The sequence below is a fragment of the Amblyraja radiata genome, chromosome 24, assembly GCF_010909765.2.
Source record: "Amblyraja radiata isolate CabotCenter1 chromosome 24, sAmbRad1.1.pri, whole genome shotgun sequence".
Lineage (NCBI taxonomy): Eukaryota > Metazoa > Chordata > Chondrichthyes > Rajiformes > Rajidae > Amblyraja > Amblyraja radiata.
Genome location: NC_045979.1, coordinates 33,765,015 through 33,789,296, shown reverse-complemented (window position 1 = coordinate 33,789,296; position 24,282 = coordinate 33,765,015). Strand labels below are relative to the sequence as shown.

Below are 24,282 nucleotides of genomic sequence, written 5' to 3'. Positions count from 1 at the left end.
CCGCTCTGCGCTCGCTCCTCGTCCGCCACCACGGCCGGCCGTCTCGCACATGCGCACTGCAACGGCCAGCACATCCTCCCCCTGCACATGGGAGATCAGCCGTGATTGAATGCTGGAGCAGACTTTTTGGTGAGTCCCATATCTGGGGAAGGATGTGCTGGTTCTGGAGAGGGTCCAGAGGAGGTTTACAAGAATGATCCCAGGAATGAGTGGGTTAACATATGATGAGTGTTTGACAGCACTGGGCCTGTACTCGCTGGAGTTTGGAAGGATGAGGGAGGCCCTTTTTGAAACTTACTGAATAATGAAAGGCCTGGATAGAGTGGATGTGGAGAAGATGTTTCCACTAGTGGGATAATCTAGGGCCAGAGGTCATAGCCTCAGAATTAAAGAGCGTTTCTTTAGGAAGGAATTCTTAAGCAAGAGGGTAGTGAATCTGTGGAATTTATTGCCACAGAATATTGTGGAGGCCAAGTCAATGGATATTTTAAGGCGGAGATAGTATGGGTATCAGGGGTTATGGGGAGAAGGCAGGAGAATAGGGTTAGGAATGAGAGATAGATCAGCCATGATTGAATGATGGAGTAGACTTGATGGGCCGAATGACCTAATTCTGCTCCTATGCCTTATGAATTTAAGATTGCAAGTGAAAAGCAGGTGATGCTGAATTGTATTTCCTTGACTCAACAGAACGTAAAGTGACTGAACGAATGATGACTACACCGTTTGCAAGTACAGTAAAAAGACCCAATGAGAGTCAAAATGACACCACCCGATCCACCTGCACTGAATGGTACAATTATGTTATTACTGCTGTTGTGATTGGCTCTGCTTCCTTATGCGAATTAATTGGAAGAGAATTTCCTCTTTCATTTGCTAGTTAAGTGCATCAGAGTATTGACTTCAATCGATTCCAATGTTGAGATCGGAGTGCGCAGTAGAATTGAAAGGAATGATCTAAGTTCCAGCACACACTCAATGGGCCAAATGGACTCTAGCTATTTTTTTGGTTTTTAGTTTTAAAGAAACAGCACGGAAACAGGTCCTTCCACCCTACGAGTCCATGACAACCTTAGATCACTGAAGCAGTGACTCAACACGAAAAACGTAATCTAGTCCTTCACTCCAAAGGTGCTGTCTGATCCGCTGAGTTACTCCAGCTTTTTGTGTCTATCTTCGATCCCCCCGTTAACACTAGTTCGATGTTGTACCACTTTATTGTTCACTCACTACAAATGAAGGGCGATTTTACAGATGTCGATTAACCTCCAAACCCGCATGCCTTTAGGATGTGGGAGCAAACCAGAGCACCTGCAGGAGAACCACGCGGTCATAGGGAGAATGTACAAATCCACGCAGATAGCATCCTGAGGTCAGGAACGAACCCAGGTCTCTGGCGCCTTAAGAGAGCAGCTCTATCAAATGTGCCAATGTAACGATAAAAAGATGAGAGAGTAATTGTTGATTCATCTCTTGATTTTGTACACCTCCATAAGATCCCCCCTCGTCCTCCTGCTCTCCAAGAAATAATGACCCAGCTTGCTCAACCTTTCCCTATACATCAGTCCCTCGAGTCCCAGCAACATCCTCGTTAAACTTCTCTGCACCCTTTCCAGCTTGACAAAATCTTTCCTGTAACATGGTGACCTGAAATGCACACAATACCCTCAATGTGATGAGGTTCCAGGATTACGCAGAATGACATCTGATCACATAGGATTTAAGGCACAGAAAAGATCAACTGAACTAGTCCCATGCTGGTGTTTACATACCACTCGTCACTTCTCCCATCTTTTTTTATCTAACTTTATCAACGCTAGACACCAAATGCTGGAGTAACTCAGCGAGTCAAGCAGCATCTCTGAAGAACATGGATAGGTGAGGTTTCGGGTCGAGATCCTGGACGGTGGAATTTCCCAGCTGAACTACCTGGGCTCTGTTGCTGTACCCTGCTCCATGCAGAGATTTCACAGCAATCAGGATATGAATGTATCCAACACGAACAAGTCTGTTTCCTCCCACTGATTCTGTATCTTTCCCCCTTTGCTCAGTTACATGATATGGAATGTGGGACGCTGGCTGTACTTCGCTCTGCTAGGGATCTGCAGTATCTCGGTCTCATTGTTCACAAGTATAAGGAAGGTATGTTTTGCTGAGATCATCAGAATCGTTGAATGCTTCCAAATGCTGTCCATTAATACCTTCAAACATGCTGATAAAATAAAACAAACGAAAAGCGTTTAGATAAAGTATTTCACAAATATAGGCCAAACCAATGCTCTACGAAGATGATATCAATTGGTCTTGACAAGATGTTTGTGTGCAGAATGAACTGAAGTGTTTGACGTAGACGTTGTAGTGTCATTGAATTAGAGAAATACAACTGGGAAACAGGCCCTTTGGCCCACTGTAACAAACGCAGACCATCTTATCTGAACCCAGTTCCCTCTCCTCTACTTTCAGTTTGAAGAAGGGTCCCGACCTGAAATGTCACACATCCTTTTTCTCCAGAGATCGTGCCTGACTCGCTGGGTTACTCCAGCACTTTGTGTCGATCAGGCCATTGATCACCCGTACGCATTAGTTCGATGTTATCCCATTCTCTCATCCCAACTCCCAACACACTAGGGGAAATTCACACTGGCCAATTAACCTGTAAACCCACAAGTCTTTGGGAGGTGGGAGAAACCGGAGCTCGCGGAGGAAACCCACATGGCTACAGCGAGAACATGCAAACTCCACACAAATAGCATCAAAGTCAAAATCCAAACAAATTCTTGGACGCTGTGAGGCAGCAGCTCTATCAGCTGCATCACTGTGCCAATTGGAAGCAGAATTCTGTTGTTATTGGCCTTGTGAAATAAAGCACAATTGCCGGAGTCAATGAATCAGATGACTTCAACATTTTTTTTGCAGGGACCCAATGAACCGAAACCTCACAGCTTGCCGTAGAAGTCAGAATGAAGATCCACTGGTGATAGTGACTGAGAAACACTCTCCAACAAGACCAAATGATCATTATTATTTTGAATGAATGAATGAATGAATACTTTATTGTCACATGTGACAAGTCACAGTGAAATTCTTTGCTTGCTAACCCAAGGTATGCAAATAGTCGCCCATAAAGGGCATTGACAAAGTGTTTTTCATTTTGCTTTCATAATAGACTGCACAGAATTAATTTTTCTTCTGCTAAAATTATTAACTTAGTTCACTCAATATTCACTCAGTAAAGGTGCCATCTAAACAATGTTGCTAGCCTTTATAGCAATGACTTATTATTTTGTGTTGTGTAGCATGACATTGCAGTCATGAGGAATAAATTATATTCAATCCTGGAAATGCCTCATGGTTTTAACTGTGAAGAATATTTAGAAGAGGGAAACTATAAGCTATGACATCCCATCAGATCAATTGTTCTGGAAGTACTTTATCTCATGAGAACATCATTGTAATATACTTTGCTGAACAGTCTGGCTTATTCTTATATGCACGTATACAAGAGGACATGACTTGAGAATTAAGGGACAGAAGATTAGGGGTAACATGAGGGGGAACATCTTTACTCAGAGTGGTAGCTGTGTGGAATGAGGATGAAGTGGTGGACGCAGGTTCGATTTTATCGTTTAACAATAAATTGGGTAGGTATATGGACGGGAAAGGAATGGAGGGTTATGGTCTGAGTGCAGGTAGATGGGACTAGGGGAAAATCAGTGTTCGGCACTGTAGATGGGTTATGCATGCAACCTATAATGTAGTTACCTCATCACCACTAACCACGCCCCATCATATTAGTATAACTGTAGTATCCTCCCTTTGTTCCTCCCACTAGGTCCCAGTACGCCTGAAGGCTGGATGCAGTCAGTGCTGGGACCTTCCCAGGACCTGTCTTTCTTTATTCTGGACAGTGACTGCGTGACGTTGCTGAGCAACCAGGCATGCCAGGATCTTGGTCTGGTGTCGTTTGACCGTACGGTCCACGAGGTGCAAGCTGTGATGGATCCACTATCCGAGTACCCAGACTTGTTTGACGACAAGTTGGGAAGCTGCCGTTGGTGTACAAGATCGTGACTGACCCATCTGTGGTGCCTGTGATCCGTCCACCCCATAGAGTGTCGTTCGCCATGAAGGGCAAGGTGGAGAGTATGCTGAAAGACATGGCAACATGGGAGTGCTGGAGGCTGTCAGCGATCCAACCGAATGGGTCTCCACCATGGTCGCCACGTTGAAGAAAGGAAAAATGAGATACGGGTATGCATCAACCCCAAGGACTTGATATGGCGATTAAACGGCCCCACTACCCCATGAGGACTGTCGAAGATTTCGCCCCAGTGGGACAAGCCACAGTGTTCTCCGTCCTCGATGCCAGAGTTCGTTCTGGCAGATACCCCTGGACAAACGCTCCACGGACCTGACCACGTTCAGCACGCCCTTCGGCAGGTTTAAGTTCTTGCGGATGCCGTTCGGCATCAACTCCGCCAGCGAGGTATTTCAGCGTTCTATGGAACATTGTTTTGCAGGTCTGCCCTGCGCGATCATTGTGGACGACATACTGGTCTATGGGAGGGATGTGGCCGAACATGACCGCAACCTCCGACGGATTTTGGACCGTGCTCGGCAGATAATTTGAAGCTTAATCGGTCAAAGTGCAAGTTCCGGTGCCTGAGGTCACATACGTTGGCCACATTTTCACGGCCCAAGGGTTAAGCCAGACCCGCAAAAGACCAGCGCCATCTCAGAGCTGCCCGCCCCGACAGACGTTGTCAGTCTGCAGCGTTTCCTGGGTATGGTAAACTACCTGGGAAGTTTATCCCCGACCTCAGTGAATTGAGCGCACCCCTGAGACAGCTCACTAAAAAGGACATTGCCTGGGCATGGTTTCCACACCACCAGCAGGCGTTCGACCTGCTAAAGACGAGGCTGGTCAGCACACCTACCCTGAAGTTCTTTGATCTGCGCCCGATCGTGGTCACTTGCGACGCCTCTCGATTTGGACTGGGTGCTGCCTGCCTGCAACCCCACGCTGATGACTCGCTGCTGCCCATCTCCTATGCCTCTAGGACCATGACGGACACAGAGCAGCGTTATGCACAGATAGAGAAGGAGCTGCTGGCGGTGGTTTTCGCGTGTTCGAAGTTTAAGGACTTCCTATTTGGCACCAGTTCACCGTTGAGACGGATCACCAGCCACTGGTAACGATACTGAACAAACCTATACACTGCGCCCCTGCCAGGCTACAGCGGATGATGCTGCAGCTACAGCGCTTTGACTTTAAAATCGTATATAAGAGGGGCACCGAGATGCATGTGGCTGATGCACTGTCGGGCCCCCCGGACCTCCTGCGACCGGCACCCCTTCGAGCAGTCGGACTTACAGGTACTAAACGTTAACTTCATCCCTTCCCAGCAACTGCAGTGCTTGGTTGCACATACCGCGAACGACCCCGACCTGCAGCAGCTTGCTGCTGTCATCAAGCGCGGGTGGCCCACCAAACGGAATTCGTTGCCTGCCAGCATTCACCCCTATTTTTTAGTCCGCGATGAGTTGGTCCTCCGGGACGGCATTATTATCAAAGGACACAAAGTTGTAGTCCCTGCTTCGCTGCATGGCTTGTATTTCGACGCAGCCCACATGGGGCATCCCGGGGCAGATGCCACTATCTCGCATGCCCAGGAACAGTACTACTGGCTGGCCATGGCTAAGTACATCCAGGCCAGGGTGGATTCCTGTCCGGACTGTAACTCTCTTGCCCCGCATCAGCAAAGACAGCCGCTTTTGCAGCAGCCTGCCCCTGACATGCCCTGGTCCTCTCTGGCTGCCGATATTTTCGACTGGCGCGGAGGCAATACCTTGTGCTAGTAGACTCTTACTCGAATTGGTTCGAGGTGGATCTCCTCCCTGCCATCACCTCCGAGATGGTGATCAGCAAGCTTCGCCGTCACTTTGCCACGTTTGGTTCCCCTATCCGGCTGCAGACAGACAACGGACGCCAGTTCACCAGCGCCGGGTTTCGAGCGTTTGCTGCAAAGTGGAACTTTAATCATTTCACCAGCAGCCCAGAGTACCCTCAGAGCAACGGTCTAGCTGAACGGGCGGTCCGCAGCGCAAAGCACCTGCTTGAACAGACCCGCCTCTCGAACGGGGATTTCTATCAGGGTCTCCTGAATCTTCGGAACATTTCCAGAGACAGTACCATGGGGTCCCCTGCCCAACGACTCATGTCCCGTGTTGTCCGCCCTCCGATGCCTATTGCCCAGCAGTCCCTGATGCCCAAAGTCCGGCAGCCTGCTGATGTCAAACAACGTATTGCCCAGAAGCACGAGATCCAGCGCCGCTCGCACGACAAATCCTGCCGCCCTCTTTCGCCACTGATGCCTGGACAGGTCGTCCGTTTGCAGACGCCCACCGGCTATTCCCGACTTGCCACCGTTGTCAGGTTTGACAGCGCGCCACGGTCCTACCTCGTGGATTTCGAAGGGACCGTATACCGACGCAGCCGCCAGCACCTGTTGGCGGTTAACGAGCCCAAACCACCTCCTGCGATTCCGTATACCCCTCCATCGCGTGTCGAGCCTTCCTCCACTATCGTACCCTCTGCTCCCTGCATGCCACGGTCGATCCTTTTGCCCCGGGTACCCCCCCCCCCCCCCCCCCCTGCTCCTCCCGGGTTTGCTCCACAGGCTCTGTTGTCCCCTGCAAGGTCTTCTCTCTCTCCCACTTCCTCTCGTTCTACCCCTACTGTTTCACCTGGCTCACCTGTGCCTCTCCGTTCCCCCTCCAAGCTGGGTTCTCCACCCACCTTCTCTCCACCTCCTGTTTCTGTTCCTGTCCCTCCTCCTATTCTTTCAGGTGGGGAGGGTGAAGGTGCTGTGCGCACTCGCTCGGGTCGGATTGTAAAACCTCCGGCTCGCTACGGAGAGTATGCTTAGCTTTGCAGGTTCTGTATAATAAACCTGCCACTGTTGTAACTTGTTTAAATCGTAAGGGGAAGGATGTAGATGGGTTATGCATGCAACCTATAATGTAGTTACCTCATCACCACTAACCACGCCCCATCATATTAGTATAACTGTAGTATCCTCCCTTTGTTCCTCCCACTAGGTCCCAGTACGCCTGAAGGCTGGATGCAGTCAGTGCTGGGACGTGTGTGCCATGTGCTATAATAAACTACCAGTAAAGGTTACAGTGTGTCAGCTATCACTCCTTTACAGGCACGGACTTGAAAGGCCGAGATGGCCTGTTTTCCGTGCTGTAATTGTTATATGGTTATATGGTATGGTGAGGTGCAGGTACAATGAAAATCACGCTTGTGGCAACATCATAGGCACATACACGTAGACACACAAAAATATAAATGATACATAGGGTGTACGGGTGTACAGCAGTGGAGTTGCTGCCTTCATTTCAGCGCCAGAGATGTGGGTTCGATACTGACTACGGGTGCTGGCTGTACACAGTTTGCATGTTCTCTGCATGACCAAGTGGGTTTTCTCTGAGATCTTTGGTTTCTTCCCACAGTCCAAAGACATACACGTTTGTAGGTTAATTGGCTTTGGTAAAATTGTAAATTGGCCCTAGTTTATGCAGGATAGTGCTGGTGTGCGGGGGGGGGGGGGGGGGGGGGGGGGGGGGGGGGGGGGGGGGGGGGTCGCTGGTTGGCGTGAACTAGGTGGGCCAAAGGTCCTGTTTCCATGTTGTATCTCTAAACTAAACTGAACTCAACTAAGACGTCCAATTCCACTGAAGGAAAGTCACCGTATCTCTCAAGCTAATTGGCACTTTACTCAAAGCAATGGGTTCCATCTAACAATCTTGTTCTCTTTAGTCACTGCATGTGAAAACAGCTGAGACTTAATCTTATTTCATTGCCTCAACAGAACTTGAATCAACTTATGAAGGAATGATGAATGAATGAATGAATAGGTTTATGAATGAATAGGTTTATTGACCAAGTATTCACATACAAGGAATTTGCCTTGGTGCTCCACCCACAAGTGCAATGTGACATACAGTGACATTAGGAGTGACACCTAAAACATTAAACATTAACAATAACATATATTTTTATAACAGAACCAATGACAACCACACTATCTCCAATTACAAGTTTGATATCAACAGTACTCAAAACAAATATAGTGCAAGGTATATTCTTCTCATAACTTTTTTTACGAGCTGGAACTGAATCCATGTCGAGGACATTTGGTCGATTTTGTATTGTTAAACGCAAGCGTCAAGAGTGCTTGATTGTCATATGTACCGACAGAGGGGAAATATATTGCTTTGTTTCAGTAGCACAACGAATCTGCAGATTTATAGAGATGTACAGCACGGAAACAGACCCTTCAGCCCAACTTGTCCACGTCAACTAAGATGCCCCATCTACTCTAGTTCCTCCTGCCAGCGTTTGGTCCATCTCCTACTAAACCAGTCCAATTCATGTAACTGTCCAAATGCCTTTAATATGTTTTTGTAGCACCTGCCTCAAATACCTCAGCAGTTAGTTCATTCCATACACCCACAACTCACTGTGTAAAAAAATGATGCCCCTCAGGATCCTATTAAATCTTTTCGCTTTCACCTGAAGCCTTGTCCCCTGTGTCTTGATTCCCCTACTCTAGGTAAGAGACTTGTTTCCCTTGTTACCCTTGTTTCCCTTTCCCCTAACTTTGTCTGAAGAAAGGTCTCGACTCAAAACATCACCTATTCCTTTACTCCAAAGATGTTGCCTCACCCAATGAATAACTCTAGGTTTTTGAGTCAATCTTCGGTTTGAACCAGCATCTGCAGTTCCTTTATAGAAACATAGAAACATAGAACATAGGTGCAGGAGTAGGCCATTCGGCCCTTCGAGTCTGCACCGCCATTCAATATGATCATGGCTGATCATCCAACTCAGTATCCTGTGCCTGCCATCTCTCCATACCCCCTGATACCTTTAGCCACAAGGGCCACATCTAACTCCCTCTTAAATATAGCCAATGAACTGGCCTCAACTACCTACTGTGGCACAGAATTCCAGAGATTCACCACTCTTTGTCGCCTGCCCGCTGTTCCTGACGCTAAAACCTTCGGATCGTTGCCCTTCGTGTTGGCGTGGAGGGGGAGGGGGGTATTGTGCTGTTTGGTCACCCCCTGCTATCCCAGGGACAGGGAGACACAGCGGCTTTTGAGACTGGTGGGCAATCACTTCCAAAGTGCCCACACAGTCAGTACACCTCTCCTACTCTAGTCTCCCGCACTAAGATCATCCCGCAGAGAATGATCCCAGTCTAACCCAAGAGCCATGTCACCACAGACAGATTAAAGACGCCCCCCCCCCAACCTCTCTCCACCTCAACTCACGCCTGGGCACCAAAGCAGCTCAGGAGGCGACCCCTGAGCTCCGTCTCACAACAATCTGATGTGCACATCCATCCACATTCAAAGATTTAATCTCCCGTCTCCCCGCAGTGTGTAGACATGGCAGTAAATTCAATTAAAACATATCAAACCTGTGTGTTTCATAGAAACATAGAAACATAGAAATTAGGTGCAGGAGTAGGCCATTCGGCCCTTCGAGCCAGCACCGCCATTCAATATGATCATGGCTGATCATCCAACTCAGTATCCCGTACCTGCCTTCTCTCCATACCCTCTGATCCCCTTAGCCACAAGGGCCACATCTAACTCCCTCTTAAATATAGCCAATGATCTGGCCTCGACTACCCTCTGTGGCAGGGAGTTCCAGAGATTCACCACTCTCTGTGTGAAAAAAGTTCTTCTCATCTCGGTTTTAAAGGATTTCTCCCTTATCCTTAAGCTGTGACCCCTTGTCCTGGACTTCCCCAACATCGGGAGCAATCTTCCTGCATCTAGCCTGTCCAACCCCTTAAGAATTTTGTAAGTTTCTATAAGATCCCCTCTCAATCTCCTAAATTCTAGAGAGTATAAACCAAGTCTATCCAGTCTTTCTTCATAAGACAGTCCTGACATCCCAGGAATCAGTCTGGTGAACCTTCTCTGCACTCCCTCTGTGGCAATAATGTCCTTCCTCAGATTTGGAGACCAAAACTGTACGCAATACTCCAGGTGTGGTCTCACCAAGACCCTGTACAACTGCAGTAGAACCTCCCTGCTCCTATACTCAAATCCTTTTGCTATGAAAGCTAACATACCATTCGCTTTCTTCACTGCCTGCTGCACCTGCATGCCCACTTTCAATGACTGGTGTACCATGACACCCAGGTCTCGCTGCATCTCCCCTTTTCCTAGTCGGCCACCATTTAGATAATAGTCTGCTTTCCTGTTTTTGCCACCAAAATGGATAACCTCACATTTATCCACATTATACTGCATCTGCCAAACATTTGCCCACTCACCCAGCCTATCCAAGTCACCTTGCAGTCTCCTAGCATCCTCCTCACAACTAACACTGCCCCCCAGCTTCGTGTCATCCGCAAACTTGGAGATATTGCCTTCAATTCCCTCATCCAGATCATTAATATATATTGTAAATAGCTGGGGTCCCAGCACTGAGCCTTGCGGTACCCCACTAGTCACTGCCTGCCATTGTGAAAAGGACCCGTTTACTCCTACTCTTTGCTTCCTGTTTGCCAGCCAGTTCTCTATCCACATCAATACTGAACCCCCAATGCCGTGTGCTTTAAGTTTGTAAACTAATCTCTTATGTGGGACCTTGTCGAAAGCCTTCTGGAAGTCCAGATACACCACATCCACTGGTTCTCCCCTATCCACGCTACTAGTTACATCCTCGAAAATTCTATAAGATTCGTCAGACATGATTTACCTTTTGTTAATCCATGCTGACTTTGTCCAATGATTTCACCACTTTCCAATGTGCTGCTATCCCATCTTTAATAACTGACTCTAGCAGTTTCCCCACTACCGATGTTAGACTAACTGGTCTGTAATTCCCCGTTTTCTCTCTCCCTCCCTTCTTAAAAAGTGGGGTTACGTTTGCTACCCGCCAATCCTCAGGAACTACTCCAGAATCTAAAGAGTTTTGAAAGATTATTACTAATGTATCCACTATTTCAGGAGCTACTTCCTTAAGTACTCTGGGATGTAGCCTATCTGGCCCTGGGGATTTATCGGCCTTTAATCCATTTAATTTACCCAACACCACTTCCCGGCTAACCTGGATTTCACTCAATTCCTCCAACTCCTTTGACCCGCGGTCCCCTGCTATTTCCGGCAGATTATTTATGTCTTCCTTAGTGAAGACGGAACCAAAGTAGTTATTCAATTGGTCCGCCATATCCTTGTTCCCCATGATCAACTCACCCGTTTCTGACTGCAAGGGACCTACATTTGTTTTAACTAATCTCTTTCTTTTCACATATCTATAAAAACTTTTGCAGTCAGTTTTTATGTTCCCTGCCAGTTTTCTTTCATAATCTATTTTTCCTTTCCTAATTAAGCCCTTTGTCCTCCTCTGCTGGTCTCTGAATTTCTCCCAGTCCTCCGGTATGCTGCTTTTTCTGGCTAATTTGTACGCATCATCCTTCGCTTTGATACTATCCCTGATTTCCCTTGTTATCCACGGATGCACTACCTTCCCTGATTTATTCTTTTGCCAAACTGGGATGAACAATTTTTGTAGTTCATCCATGCAGTCTTTAAATGTCTTCCATTGCATATCCACCGTCAACCCTTTTAGAATTAATTGCCAGTCAATCTTGGCCAATTCACGTCTCATACCCTCAAAGTTACCTTTCTTTAAGTTCAGAACCATTGTTTCTGAATTAACAATGTCACTCTCCATCCTAATGAAGAACTCAACCATATTATAGATAGATAGATAGATAAATACTTTATTAATCCCCTTATTCAGGGGAAATTCTGATGTCCATGCAGCACACTAATAAAAATACAACACAGTATTCAAAGAAATTCAACACCAAAACATCCCCCCGCAGTGATTCCCACTGTGGGGGAAGGCACAAAGTCCAGTCCCCATCCTCTTGTCCACCCATAGTCGGGCCTATTGAGGCACTCTTGCCCAAGGGGGCACGTACAACAAGACTGCTAACTAACCCTTCCTCATTACTCAATACCCAGTCTAAAATAGCCTGCTCTCTCGTTGGTTCCTCTACATGTTGATTTAGATAACTATCCCGCATACATTCCAAAAAATCCTCTTCCTCAGCACCCCTGCCAATTTGATTCACCCAATCTATATGTAGATTGAAGTCACCCATTATAACGGTTTTGCCTTTGTCGCACGCATTTCTAATTTCCTGTTTGATACCATCTCCAACTTCACTACTACTGTTAGGTGGCCTGTACACAACACCCACCAGCATTTTCTGCCCATTAGTGTTTCGCAGCTCTACCCATACCGATTCCACATCCTGCAAACTAATGTCCTTCCTTTCCATTGCATTAATCTCCACTCTAATCAGCAACGCTACCCCACCTCCTTTTCCTTTCTCTCTATCCCTCCTGAATATTGAATATCCCTGGATGTTCAGCTCCCAGCCTTGGTCACCCTGGAGCCATGTCTCCGTGATCCCAACTATATCATAGTCATTAATAGCTATCTGCACATTCAACTCATCCACCTTATTACGAATGCTCCTTGCATTGAGACACAAAGCCTTCAGGCTTGTTTTTACAACACTCTTACCCCTTATACAATTTTGTTGAAAAGTGGCCCTTTTTGATTTTTGCCCTGGATTTTCCGGCCTGCCACTTTTACTTTTCACCTTGCTACCTATTGCTTCTACCCTCATTTTACACCCCTCTGTCTCTACGCTCACACATTTAAGAAACCCTTTCCCTTTAACTCCATCCTCCACTAGCCCATTCGACACCCCACCCCCCTTATTCAGTTTAAAACCACCCGTGTAGCAGTGGCAAACCTGCCTGCCAGAATGCTGGTCCCACACCTGTTAAGATGCAATCCGTCCCTTTTGTACAGTTCCCCCTTACCCCAAAACAGATCCCAGTGATCTAAGAATCTAAATCCCTGCCCCGTGCACCAGTTCCTCGGCCACACGTTCAGGTCCCGTATCTCCCTGTTCCTGCTCTCGCCAGCACGAGGAACTGGAAGCAAACCGTAGATAACAACCCTGGAGGTCCTGCTTTTCAGCATTTTTCCGAGCTCTCCAAAGTCACGCTGCAGAATATTCATCCCCTTCTTTCCGACATCGTTTGTGCCGACATGCACTACCACTTCCGGATGTTCACCTTCGCCCTTGCGGATTTTCTGCACTCTGTCCGTGACATCCTGGATCCTGGCACCAGGAAGGCAGCACACCATCCTCGCATCCCGTCTGTTGCCGCAGAAACCCCTGTCCGTACCTCTCACAATGGAGTCTCCTACTACAATGGCGTTGCCTGCCTTAGGCCTTTTTGGTTTTGGCTCAACAGCCCTATACGCATCACAAGCCAGTCCGCCGCCCAGTGTAAACACCTCTTCTGTCCCGACAGCTTCTAAGTGGGTGAACCTGTTCACAAGAGGTACAACCCCCGGGGACGTTGGCATTCCATGCTTCCCTCCCGTTCTCACTGTCTCCCACCTTCTCTCTTCCAGTACCTTAGGTGTAACAATCGTACTGTAGGACTTGTCAAGGAACGACTCCGTTTCTCGGACGAACCGGAGGTCATCCACTTGCTTCTCCAGTTCCCCAACACGGCCCTTCAGGAGCTCTACCTGGATGCACTTTTCGCATTTGTAGCAGCCAGAGGCACCAGCGGTGTCCTTGACCTCCCACATACTGCAAGCATCACACTGAATCAGCTTGCCTGACATCTCCTTCTTTCGTCTCTCCCTCTGCAGTGTTTTGCGTAGTCTCCTCTCCTCAGCCTCCTCGCCGAAGACTCTCGAGCCAAAGACTCACACTTTTCTCACAGGGCACTTCCCTCACACGTTTCAAACAAATCATAAGTATAACTGCTCTGGCACTGGATGGTGCGCATTTCCCCTTTGTAGGTCACATCAATAGATGCGGCCGCGCTGAATTCCATCTTTAAATCAAAGCCACAGGATGGAGATATCTTCTTTAACACTGTTGCTTATTAAAACATAACACTGTTGCTTATTAAAACAAACCTTCAATCAGGATTGGCTCAAGAGTAACTCGGGAGACGAACTTGGAACATCGCAGAAATGACAAGTAAACGGCAAACCTGTCATACCCGTGGGAACTCAGTAAAACTCTTGATCATACACTTGCAATCTCGTACACAACCACGAGTCTTTCACTCAGGGTACCACTTGTGTCAACTCGCAACTAAGACAGTGTGATGAAAGACTAATACATGGGAGACTGTGTTGAATATGAGAAGGATAGTTAGCGCAGGCCTTCAGCCCAGAGATAAATATAATCCAAGCTTTTTGTATAAGAAGGAACTACAGATGCTGGTTTTAATCAAAGATAGACACACAATGCTGGAGTAACTCAGCAGGACAGGCAACATCTCTGGAGATTCCTTCACTCCAGAGTTGCTGCCTGTCCTGCTGAGTTACTCCAGCATTTTGTGCCTATCCAAGCTTTATGTAGTCTGGTTTACTGGCATTCCATACAGCTGCACCTGCAGTAAGCATGCAAATAATTGCTGCGACATTAACAGCACCAAGAGTGAATATATTTTGAATTTAGCTTTTATTTTGATATGTGCCTGTGATACTGCTATAAGTAAGATTTTCTTTGTACCTGTGCTTCGCTGTTCTTGTGCACATCACAATAAATTTGGCTTGACTTGGCTGTTAGGGGTGGGACAGTGGAGCAGCGGTAGAGCTGCTGCCTCACAGCGCCTGAGACCTAGATTCGATCCTGACTACGGGTGCTGTCTGTGTAGAGTTTGTACATTCTCCTTGCGACTGCATGGGTTTCCTCCGGGTGCTCCGGTTTCCTCCCACATCCCAAAGACGTACAGGTTTGTAGGTTGATTGACTTTGGTAAGAAAAATTGTAAACTGTTTCTAGAGTGTAGAATGGTGCTAGTGTACGGGGTGATTGCTGGTCGGTGCGGACTCAGTGGGCCGAAGGGCCTGTTTCCACACTGTATCTCCAAAAGTAAAAGATAAAAAAATAAAAGGCTGGACTATATTCATCAGTCAATGAAAATTGGATTACTTTTATTTCGCTTGGGGAGTCTGCATCCTGCGGGCATGAACATTGAATTCTCCCAATTTTGTTAGCCCTTGCTGTCTCCTCCCCTTCTTCAGCCCTCGGGCTGTCTCCTCCCATCCCCCAGCCCTCGGGCTCCTGCTCCTCCTTTTTCCTTCCTTCTCCCCGCCACCCCCTATCAGTCTGAAGAAGGGTTTCGGCCCCGAAACGTTGCCTATTTCCTTCGCTCCATAGATGCTGCTGCAGCCGCTGAGTTTCTCCAGCATTTCTGTGTACCTTAAATTTAACTGAGACAACTTCAAATTCTAAAGTTTCAGATTTTAACATCAGTCTCATTCTGGTTTCACAATCAGGTTCCCTGTTGCCTTCTTCCTCATTCTTAATACATGCCATATTTGTCAGACCGTTCAGTCTGAGGACTAAGAGCTGAGCAGCAGATCAGTGCTAACATGGTCTCCTTGGATAAAACTATGTGGATTCCAATGCTGCTCATTTATTCCCTGCCCGGTAAGTAACAGCTTGATTTGGACGGTCATGAGACCAGACTCTACGGGAAGTATGAGATAGTCACAAAGTGCTGGAGTAACTCAGCGGGCCAGGCTGAAGAAAAGTCTCGACCCGAAATGTCACCCATACCTTCTATCCAGAGATGCTGCCTGTTCCTCTGAGTTACTCCAGCATTTTGTGTCTATCTTCAGTGTAAACCAGCATCTGCAGTTCCTTCCTTGACATATGCTGGAAATACTTAGCAGGTGTGCCGAGAAAAAGAGTTACGCTTTCACATCAGAGATCCTTTCACATCAGAGATCCTAAAACCTAACTCTATCTCCCCCCCCCCCCCCCCCCCCCCCCCCCCCCCCCCCCCCCCCCCCCCCCCCAGAGTTGCAGCCTAACCACCTGATTATTTTTTTATTTTTGTGTCAGATTGTTTAACCTCCATAGTTTTATTTTGATTTTCATTTTAGTGATCAGAATTTATCTGGGTCTTGTGCACCATTTCTGCAGTGGAGATAGTTAAATGCTTGCAGATGTAAAGATAACTGAACAATATTGGGGCATGGATCAAGAAAGAAGAACTCAGCGGGTCAGCCAACATCTGTGAATGCGAAGAGGACATAGAAACATAGAAACATAGAAATTAGGTGCAGGAGTAGGCCATTCGGCCCTTCGAGCCTGCACCGCCATTCAATATGATCATGGCTGATCATCCAACACAGTATCCCGTACCTGCCTTCTCTCCATACCCTCTGATCCCCTTAGCCACAAGGGCCACATCTAACTCCTTCTTAAATATAGCCAATGAACTGGCCTCAACTACCCTCTGTGGCAGAGAGTTCCAGAGATTCACCACTCTCTGTGTGAAAAAAGTTCTTCTCATCTCGGTTTTAAAGGATTTCCCCCTTATCCTTAAACTGTGACCCCTTGTCCTGGACTTCCCCAACATCGGGAGCAATATTCCTGCATCTAGCCTGTCCAACCCCTTAAGAATTTTATAAGTTTCTATAAGATCCCCTCTCAATCTCCTAAATTCTAGAGAGTATAAACCAAGTCTATCCAGTCTTTCTTCATAAGACAGTCCTGACATCGCAGGAATCAGTCAGGACCCTGTATTGGAACTGAGTAAGGGAGGCAGGAAAGGTTGAATCAGAATCGGCAGGTGGGATTGTGTGGGAGGAGAACACCAAAGGGTGTGAATAACCCAAAATTGGAAAATGTTATGTTTGTACCATTGAGTTTTGAACTATCAATCAACATCTCATGTTCTGCTTGTGTATTCTCTATGAAACACATCCTCTTCATCCAGTTCCATCTTCCTCAACCAGCCCCGACCCTCCCACTCTTTAGTACATCTATATGCTGCCAAACATCTCTGTCCCCTCTCAGTCCTGATGCAGGGTCTCGATCTGAAAGAACGACTTACACTTTTTTGCCTTCAAACCTCCATGACCCACTGAGTCCTTCCAGTGTGCTGTTTGTTGTTCCAGATTCCAGCATCTGCAATCTCTTGTCTCAATATTAGAGTGTGGTCTTCCAATCTCCTCCTGTCTCTATCACTGTGCCACACATAAATCATGGCCGCCAATGTATCTGAAAGCACAAACGATTGTGAATGAAAAACAGAGACAATTACGAGGGACAGTGGCACAGCGGTGCATTACAGTACCAGAGACCTGGGTTCAATCCCAACTAAGGGGTCTGTCTGTACGGAGTTTGCACTTTCTCCCTGTGACCGCATGGGTATTTTACCCAGTCCTCTGGTTTCCTCCCACATCCCAAAGACGCACAGGTTTGTAGGTTAATTGGCCTCTATAAATAGGGAATAAGGACTATGTAAATTGTCCCTAGTGTACAAGATACTAGGTCAGCACGATCACGTTGGGCGGAAGGGCCAGTTTCCATGCTCTATCTTAAACTAAACTAAACTAAAGTAACAGTGTCAAAGTGCAAAGGGACCCTTTCTATTCATAAAACATTGTTTTATTGCTTGCTTGCACTCACTAAAAACAGCCAAGCAATAATGCCAAAACACTTATCTCCATTTTACAACACTTCCGCTTATTTAAAATTCAGATATTAAATTATTTGATGTCTCAGTTCCTCTTGGGCTGTGGGTTGCTCTTGCAATGTACCCATTTCCTTCTTGTTCTTGGACGTCAACTATGCGTATTTCTCAATGTCATCAGCAAGCAATATTAATAATTTCTTGTTACCAAGTTATTTTTTTTTTTCAATGTTATCACTGATGCTCAGATGCAGGTGAAGGCCAACATTGACTGTCTTCATTCACCAGATCATTTCCGGTAATCTAGGATCATTGCTTTACTAGTTTAGTTTAGTTTAGTCCAATGGTCAAATTATTGATCGTTCAAGGGGGTAAATAGGAGGCCAGGACTGCGCTCTAGCTAGTGAGAGGATGGATCAGTTGCCTGATGACAATTGGGAAGAAAACTATCTCTGAATCTAGAGCATTGGGTTCAAACTTCTGTCCCTCGTGCCTAATGGTAGACAGGTAAAGAAGGAGTGACTGGGATGAAACTGCTCCATGATTATGCTGGTGGCCTTGCAAGGCAGCGTGAAGTGTAGGTGACTATTCCCTAGTTTATAGATGGGAAAGATGGCAAATAAGGTTTACCCTCCATAAAACAGGTCAACGATATACATGCATTTGGGGGATAAGGTTGTTGTAGGGATCCACAAGCCTCAGTACTCATCAATAGACAATAGGTACAGGGGTAGGCCATTCGGCCCTTTGAGCCAACACTGCCATGTAAGATTATTGTAAGATTATTTTAATATTATTAAGGGCTTGGACATGCTAGAGGCAGGAAACATGTTCCTGATGTTGGGGGAGTCCAGAACCAGGAGCCACAGTTTAAGAATAAGGGGTAAGCCATTTCGAACGGAGATGATCAGCCATGATCACATTGAATGTCCTCGAAGGTCCAATTGGCCTACTCCCACCTATTGTCTATTGTCTATTGTTTATTGAATGTGATCATGCTTGATCATCCCCAATCAGTACCCCGTTCCTGCCTTCTCCCCATATCCCCTGACTCTGCTATCTTTAAGAGCCCTATCTAGCTCTTTCGTTTCCAGAGAATGGGCAGAGAATTCCACATACTCACAACTCTCTGTGTTTCCTTGTCTCCGTTCTAAATGGCTTACCCCTTATTCTTAAACTGTGGCCCCTCGTTCTGGACTCCCCCAACATCGGGAACATGTTTCCTGCCTCTAGCGTATCCAAACCCTTAATAATCTTACATGTTTCAATAAGATTCCCTCTCAACCTAAATTCCAGAGTATACAAGCACAGCTGCTCCATTCTCTCAGCATATGACAGTCCCGCCATCCCGGGGTTTAACCTTGTAAACCTACGCTGCACTCCCTCAATAGCAAGAATCGTCTATGTAGATAAATGTAGGGGGCGTGGTGAAGTCCACTGCAGATGAGGCAAAGGTCAGCTGGATGGTTGACAGGGAGGAGAAGGCTTTTGACCACAAGGCATATATGGATGGACAAATCAGAAGGGCAGAAAAGTGGGACAGTTTAATCCAGAGAAGTGAGAGGAATTACATTTGACAAAGAGGTCTAAATAAAGACATTAATAATGGATGTTGAGGGAGTGTGGAGGAACAGAAGGACCTTGGGGAATATTCTCACAGCTCATTAAATGCAATATGACAATTAGTTAGTTTTAGAGATACAGCCTGGAACAGGCCCTTCGGCCCATTATGTCCAAGCCGACCAACGATTACCCGTGCACCAGTTCTATCCTACACCCTTGGGGTAATTTACAGAAGCCAATTAACTTACAAACCTACTCATGTTTGGATTGTGGGAGGAAACTAGAGCACACAGAGGAAACCCATGCGGTCACAGGGAGAACGTACAAATTCTGTACAGGCAGCATCCATAGTCAGGATCAAACCCGGGTCCTTGGCGCTGTAAGGCAGCCACTCCTCTTCTGCTGTGCTACTGTGCTGCCCAACTAGTGTAAACAGTTAGGACCAAAGAACTGCAGGTGCTGGTTTGTACCAAAGATAGAAACAAAGTGCTGGAGTAACTTAGAAGGGTGTCTGAAGAAGGGTCCCAATCCCGAAACATCACGCATTCTATTTCTCCAGACATGCTGCCTGACCCGCTGAGTTACTCCAGCACCTTGTGTCTATCTTTAGTGTGAAGAGGACTCGGTGGGCCAAAGGGCGTCTTTCCATGCTGTATTTTTCAATCAATTCAATCAATAGAAAAATATCTTATGATCATTAAATTTTCCAATTTTACGTTCCACACCCCCCTACCCTCTCTCACTTTTCTGTGCACCATTTAACCCATGCCTCTTCTTCCCTTTCCACCCTGTCCACTGCCAAATATACCCCTCCCTCTGACTTTACATGTTGGTTCTCTTCTCTCCTTATCTGACAACCTTTTGACCGCTTTTCACCTCCAGTCTTTGTCCACTCGTGATCCAGTCAAAATTCCCCCCTCATCTGTATCCACCAAACACTTGTTGTGCTGCCCGTCCCGCTGAGTTACTCCAGCATTTTGTGTCTACCTTCCACCTGTCACTTGCCCGGCTTTATCCCATCTCCACCTCTCTTCCAGCTTTCCCCGCCCTACTTTAATCAGTCTGAAGAAGGGTTCCATCCCGACACGTCACGTGTCCATTCCCTCCACAGATGCTGCCAGATCTGCTGAGTTACACCGGCACTTTGTGTTTGGCTCAAGGGTAAGTGAATGTCCAGACAGGGGTTGGTCCATTCGGCCCATCGTTGGTTAGGGTAAGAGTGGGTGGGCCAGCAAACGCTGTGTTAAGTAGATTTGTCCTGTAAATTTTCTGAAGATTTTTCCTCTCAGTTTCAGGTGCCCTGCGGGCAGAGACACCTGTAAGAGGAGTTGTGGGAAAAAATATCACAATCGATTGTCACTATGAATCACAGTACCGCTCACACACAAAATACTGGTGTCATGGGTGGACTCGCTGCTGTTCAGTTGTAGTGGAAACAAATGGGCAACACAGACGGAGGGGAAGAGGGTCAATCACAGATGACCCGGAACGAAGAATATTTACTGTGACTGTGGAGGATCTTCACTCTAAAGATACCGGACGGTACAGCTGTGGAATTACTACATATGGCTGCGATCCAATGTTTAACGTTCAGCTCCAAGTATCTGATGGTACGTTTTACATTTATACCAAGCCAATTAACCTGTAAACCTGTACGTCTTTGGAGTGTGGGGGGAACCCGAAGTTTTCAGAGAAAACCCACGCAGGTCACGGGGAGAATGTACAAACTCCAGACAGACAAGTACCCGTGGTCATGATCGAACCGGGGTCCCTGGCGCTGTAAGGCAGAAATTCTACAGCTGCGCCCTTAATGATGTACCATAGGGATCAATGCCGGGATTTTTGCGCTTTGGCCGAATTCTGTTCTTACCCCTCCTGGGAGTGTGCAGATGACGCCCCTGGATCTTGAATAATGATCAAACGGCAAACAGAATAAATGTCTTTTATTGTGGAGGAAAGAGCTGCAGATGCTGGTTCAATCGAAGATAGACACAAAATCTATAGAGAATATAGATGCTTCACTGGGAGGCGCCGAGATTGCAGCCTCGCCAAAGCCTGTGTGTTATTTCAACTTTTTCGTTATTTTTAGTGTGTCTAAAATGTATGTTTCAATGATTCTCGGTGTTTTATAATGTGGGGGGTCAAGGGGGGGGGGGGGGAATAGGGGGAACCCGTTTTCAGTCACTTACCGCAACAGAGGTGTGATCTTTCCCCGTGTCACGTCTCCGTCCCCTCCCCGCGCCGTAACAACTGGATGGATGCGGCCTTTCCTGGAGACCGGCCTGGAGCTTCAAGCCGCAAGGGCGGCGCAGACTTTAACATCGCGGAGCTGCGATCCTTTGTCGAGGATCTCCGTGGAAGTGCTCCGACCGCGGGGCTTGTGAACTTTTACACCGTGAAGCCGCGGTCTCCGGTAAGAAAAGGGCGTCTTGGCAGCTTCATGCCGCGGAGTGTTTCCGTTCCGCCCCGACGCCGGTGTCTCCATCGTCCCGACAAGAGAGCTTGAACATCGGGCCGTCGGCAGAGGCAGTGCTGAGGGTTCAAGGCCCCGACCACCACGGGTAAACAAAGGAGGAAGATGACTGAACTTTGTTGCCTTCCATCACAGTGAGGAATGATGATTCCACTGTGGTGGATGTTTATGTTAAAACTATTGTGTATTGCGTTATGTTTTTAAACTTGTATGGCTGTATGATAACTCAAATATCACTGTACCTAAATTGGTGCACGTGACAATAAATGTGAACTTGAACTTGAACTTGAAATGCTGGAGTAACTCAGCGGGACAGGCAGCGTCTCTGGAGGGAAGGAATGGGTGACGTTTCGGCCCGAGACTCATCCTTAGACCCGAAACTTCACCCATTCCTTCTCTCCAGAGATGCTGCCTGTCCCGCTGAGTTACTCCAGCATATTTTGTCTATCTTTAATTGTCTTTTATTTCCTTTTCTCAACAGAACATAAATCTAATCCAGGATCGTCTACAACAACAGTAGCATTTACTTCAACTACAAAAGTAACATCCGAAAACAATGATCATGCGCCCATTATTTCTAACAGGTATAATTTTCCCTTGCTCATGTTTTGATTGGCCTTGCTTTTCAATATGAGAGGTGGAGACACAAGGAACTGGTGATACATACATAGATACATAGATAGATAGACAATAGGTGCAGGAGTAGGCCATGCAGCCCATCGAGCCAGCGCCACCATTCATGGCTGATCATCCACAATTAGTAACCCGTTCCTGCCTTGCCCCCATATCCCTTGATTTCGCTAGCCCTAAGAACTCTATCTAACTCTCTTTTGAATGTATCCAGTGAATCGGCCTGCACTGCCTTCTGAGGCAAAGAATTCCACAGATTCACAACTCTCTGGGTGAAAAGTTTTTCCTCATCTCAGTTCTAAATGGCCTACCGCTTATTCTTAAACTGTGGCCCCTGGTTCTGGACACCCCCAACATCGGGAACATGTTTCCTACATCTCGCGTGTCCAATCCCTTAATAACTTTATTTGTGTCTATAAGATATCCTCTCATCCTTCTAAATTCCAGTGAATACAAGCCCAGTCGCTCCATTCTTTCATCATATGACAGACCCGCCATCCCGGGAATTAACCTGGCTGGCTGCTGGAACCTTGAGTACAACACAAAGTACTGGACTAAGGCTAGGTTGTCGAGAGTGGCATGGTGTTGCAGCGGTAGGGTTGAGGTTTGAAAACGCACACCTGCAGAGTCAGGGACATTTCCTTCCCAGCAGTTATCAGGCAACTGAACCATCCCCTCACCAGCTAGAGAGCGATCCTGACCTCCCATCTACTTCATTGGAGACCTTCCAACTTTCTTTAATCAGACTTGCATCTGATCACATAGGATTTAAGGCACGGAAAAGATCAACTGAACTGGTCCCATGCTGGTGTTTACATACCACTCGTCACTTCTCCCATCTTTTCTTATCTAACTTTATCAACGCTAGACTCAAAATGCTGGAATACCTCAGCGAGTCAGGCAGCATCTCTGAAGAACATGGATAGGTGAGGTTTTCGGTCGAGACCCTAGACGGTGGAATTTCCCAGCTGAACTCCCTGGGCTCTGTTGCTGTATCCTGCTCCATGCAGAGATTTCACAGCAATCAGGATATGAATGTTTCCAACACGAACTAGTCTGTTTCCTCCCACTGATTCTGTATCTTTCCCCCTTTGCTCAGTTACATGATATGGAATGTGGGACGCTGGCTGTACTTCGCTCTGCTTGGGATCTGCAGTATCTCAGTCTCATTGTTCACAAGTATAAGGAAGGTATGTTTTGCGGAGATCATCAGAATCGCTGAATGCTTCCAAATGCTGTCCATTAATACCTTCAAACATGCTGATAAAATATAACAAATGAAAAGTGTTTAGATAAAGTATTTCACAAATACAGGCCAAACCAATGCTCTACGAAGATGATATCAATAGGTCTTGACAAGATGTTTGTGTGCAGAATGAACTGAAGTGCTTGATGTAGATGTTGTAGTGTCATTGAATCAGAGAAATACAGCATGGAAACAGGCCCTTTGGCCCACTATGACCATGCAGACCATCTTACCAGAACCCCAGTTCCCTCCCCTCTACTTTCAGTTTGAAGAAGGGTCCTTACCTGAAATGTCACCCATCCTTTTTCTCCAGGGATCTTGCCAGACTCGCTGGGTTACTCCAGCACTTTGTGCCGATCAGGCCATTGATCACCCGTACGCATTAGTTCGATGTTATCCCATTCTCTCATCCCAACTCACAACTCACTCGGGGAAATTCACACTGGCCAATTAACCTGTAAACCCACAAGTCTTTGGGATGTGGGAGGAAAGCGGAGCTCGCGGAGGAAACCCACATGGCTACAGCGATAACATGTAAACTCCACACAAATAGCATCAAAGTCAAAATCCAAGCAAATTCTTGGACGCTGTGAGGCAGCAGCTCTATTAGCTGCATCACTGTGCTAATTGGAAGCAGAATTCTGTTGTTAGTGGCCTTGTGAAATAAAGCACAATTCCCGGAGTCAATTAATCTGATGACTTCAACATTTTTTTTTGCAGGGACCCAATGAACCGAAACCTCACAGCTTGCCGTAGAAGGCAGAATGAAGATCCACTGGTCATAGTGA

At 46.8% G+C, this 24,282-nt stretch overlaps 1 protein-coding gene across 1 annotated transcript in view; it reads left to right on the top strand.

Annotated features, from left to right (window-relative positions):
• Positions 1-24,282, top strand: part of LOC116986998 (polymeric immunoglobulin receptor-like) — a 76,829-nt gene that overhangs the window by 23,950 nt on the left and 28,597 nt on the right. Inside the window, exons 5-6 of the mRNA XM_033042881.1 lie at positions 20,435-20,755; positions 24,265-24,272. Of these exons, the coding sequence (XP_032898772.1) occupies positions 20,435-20,755; positions 24,265-24,272 (329 nt within the window). The remainder of the gene's footprint in view (positions 1-20,434; positions 20,756-24,264; positions 24,273-24,282) is intronic.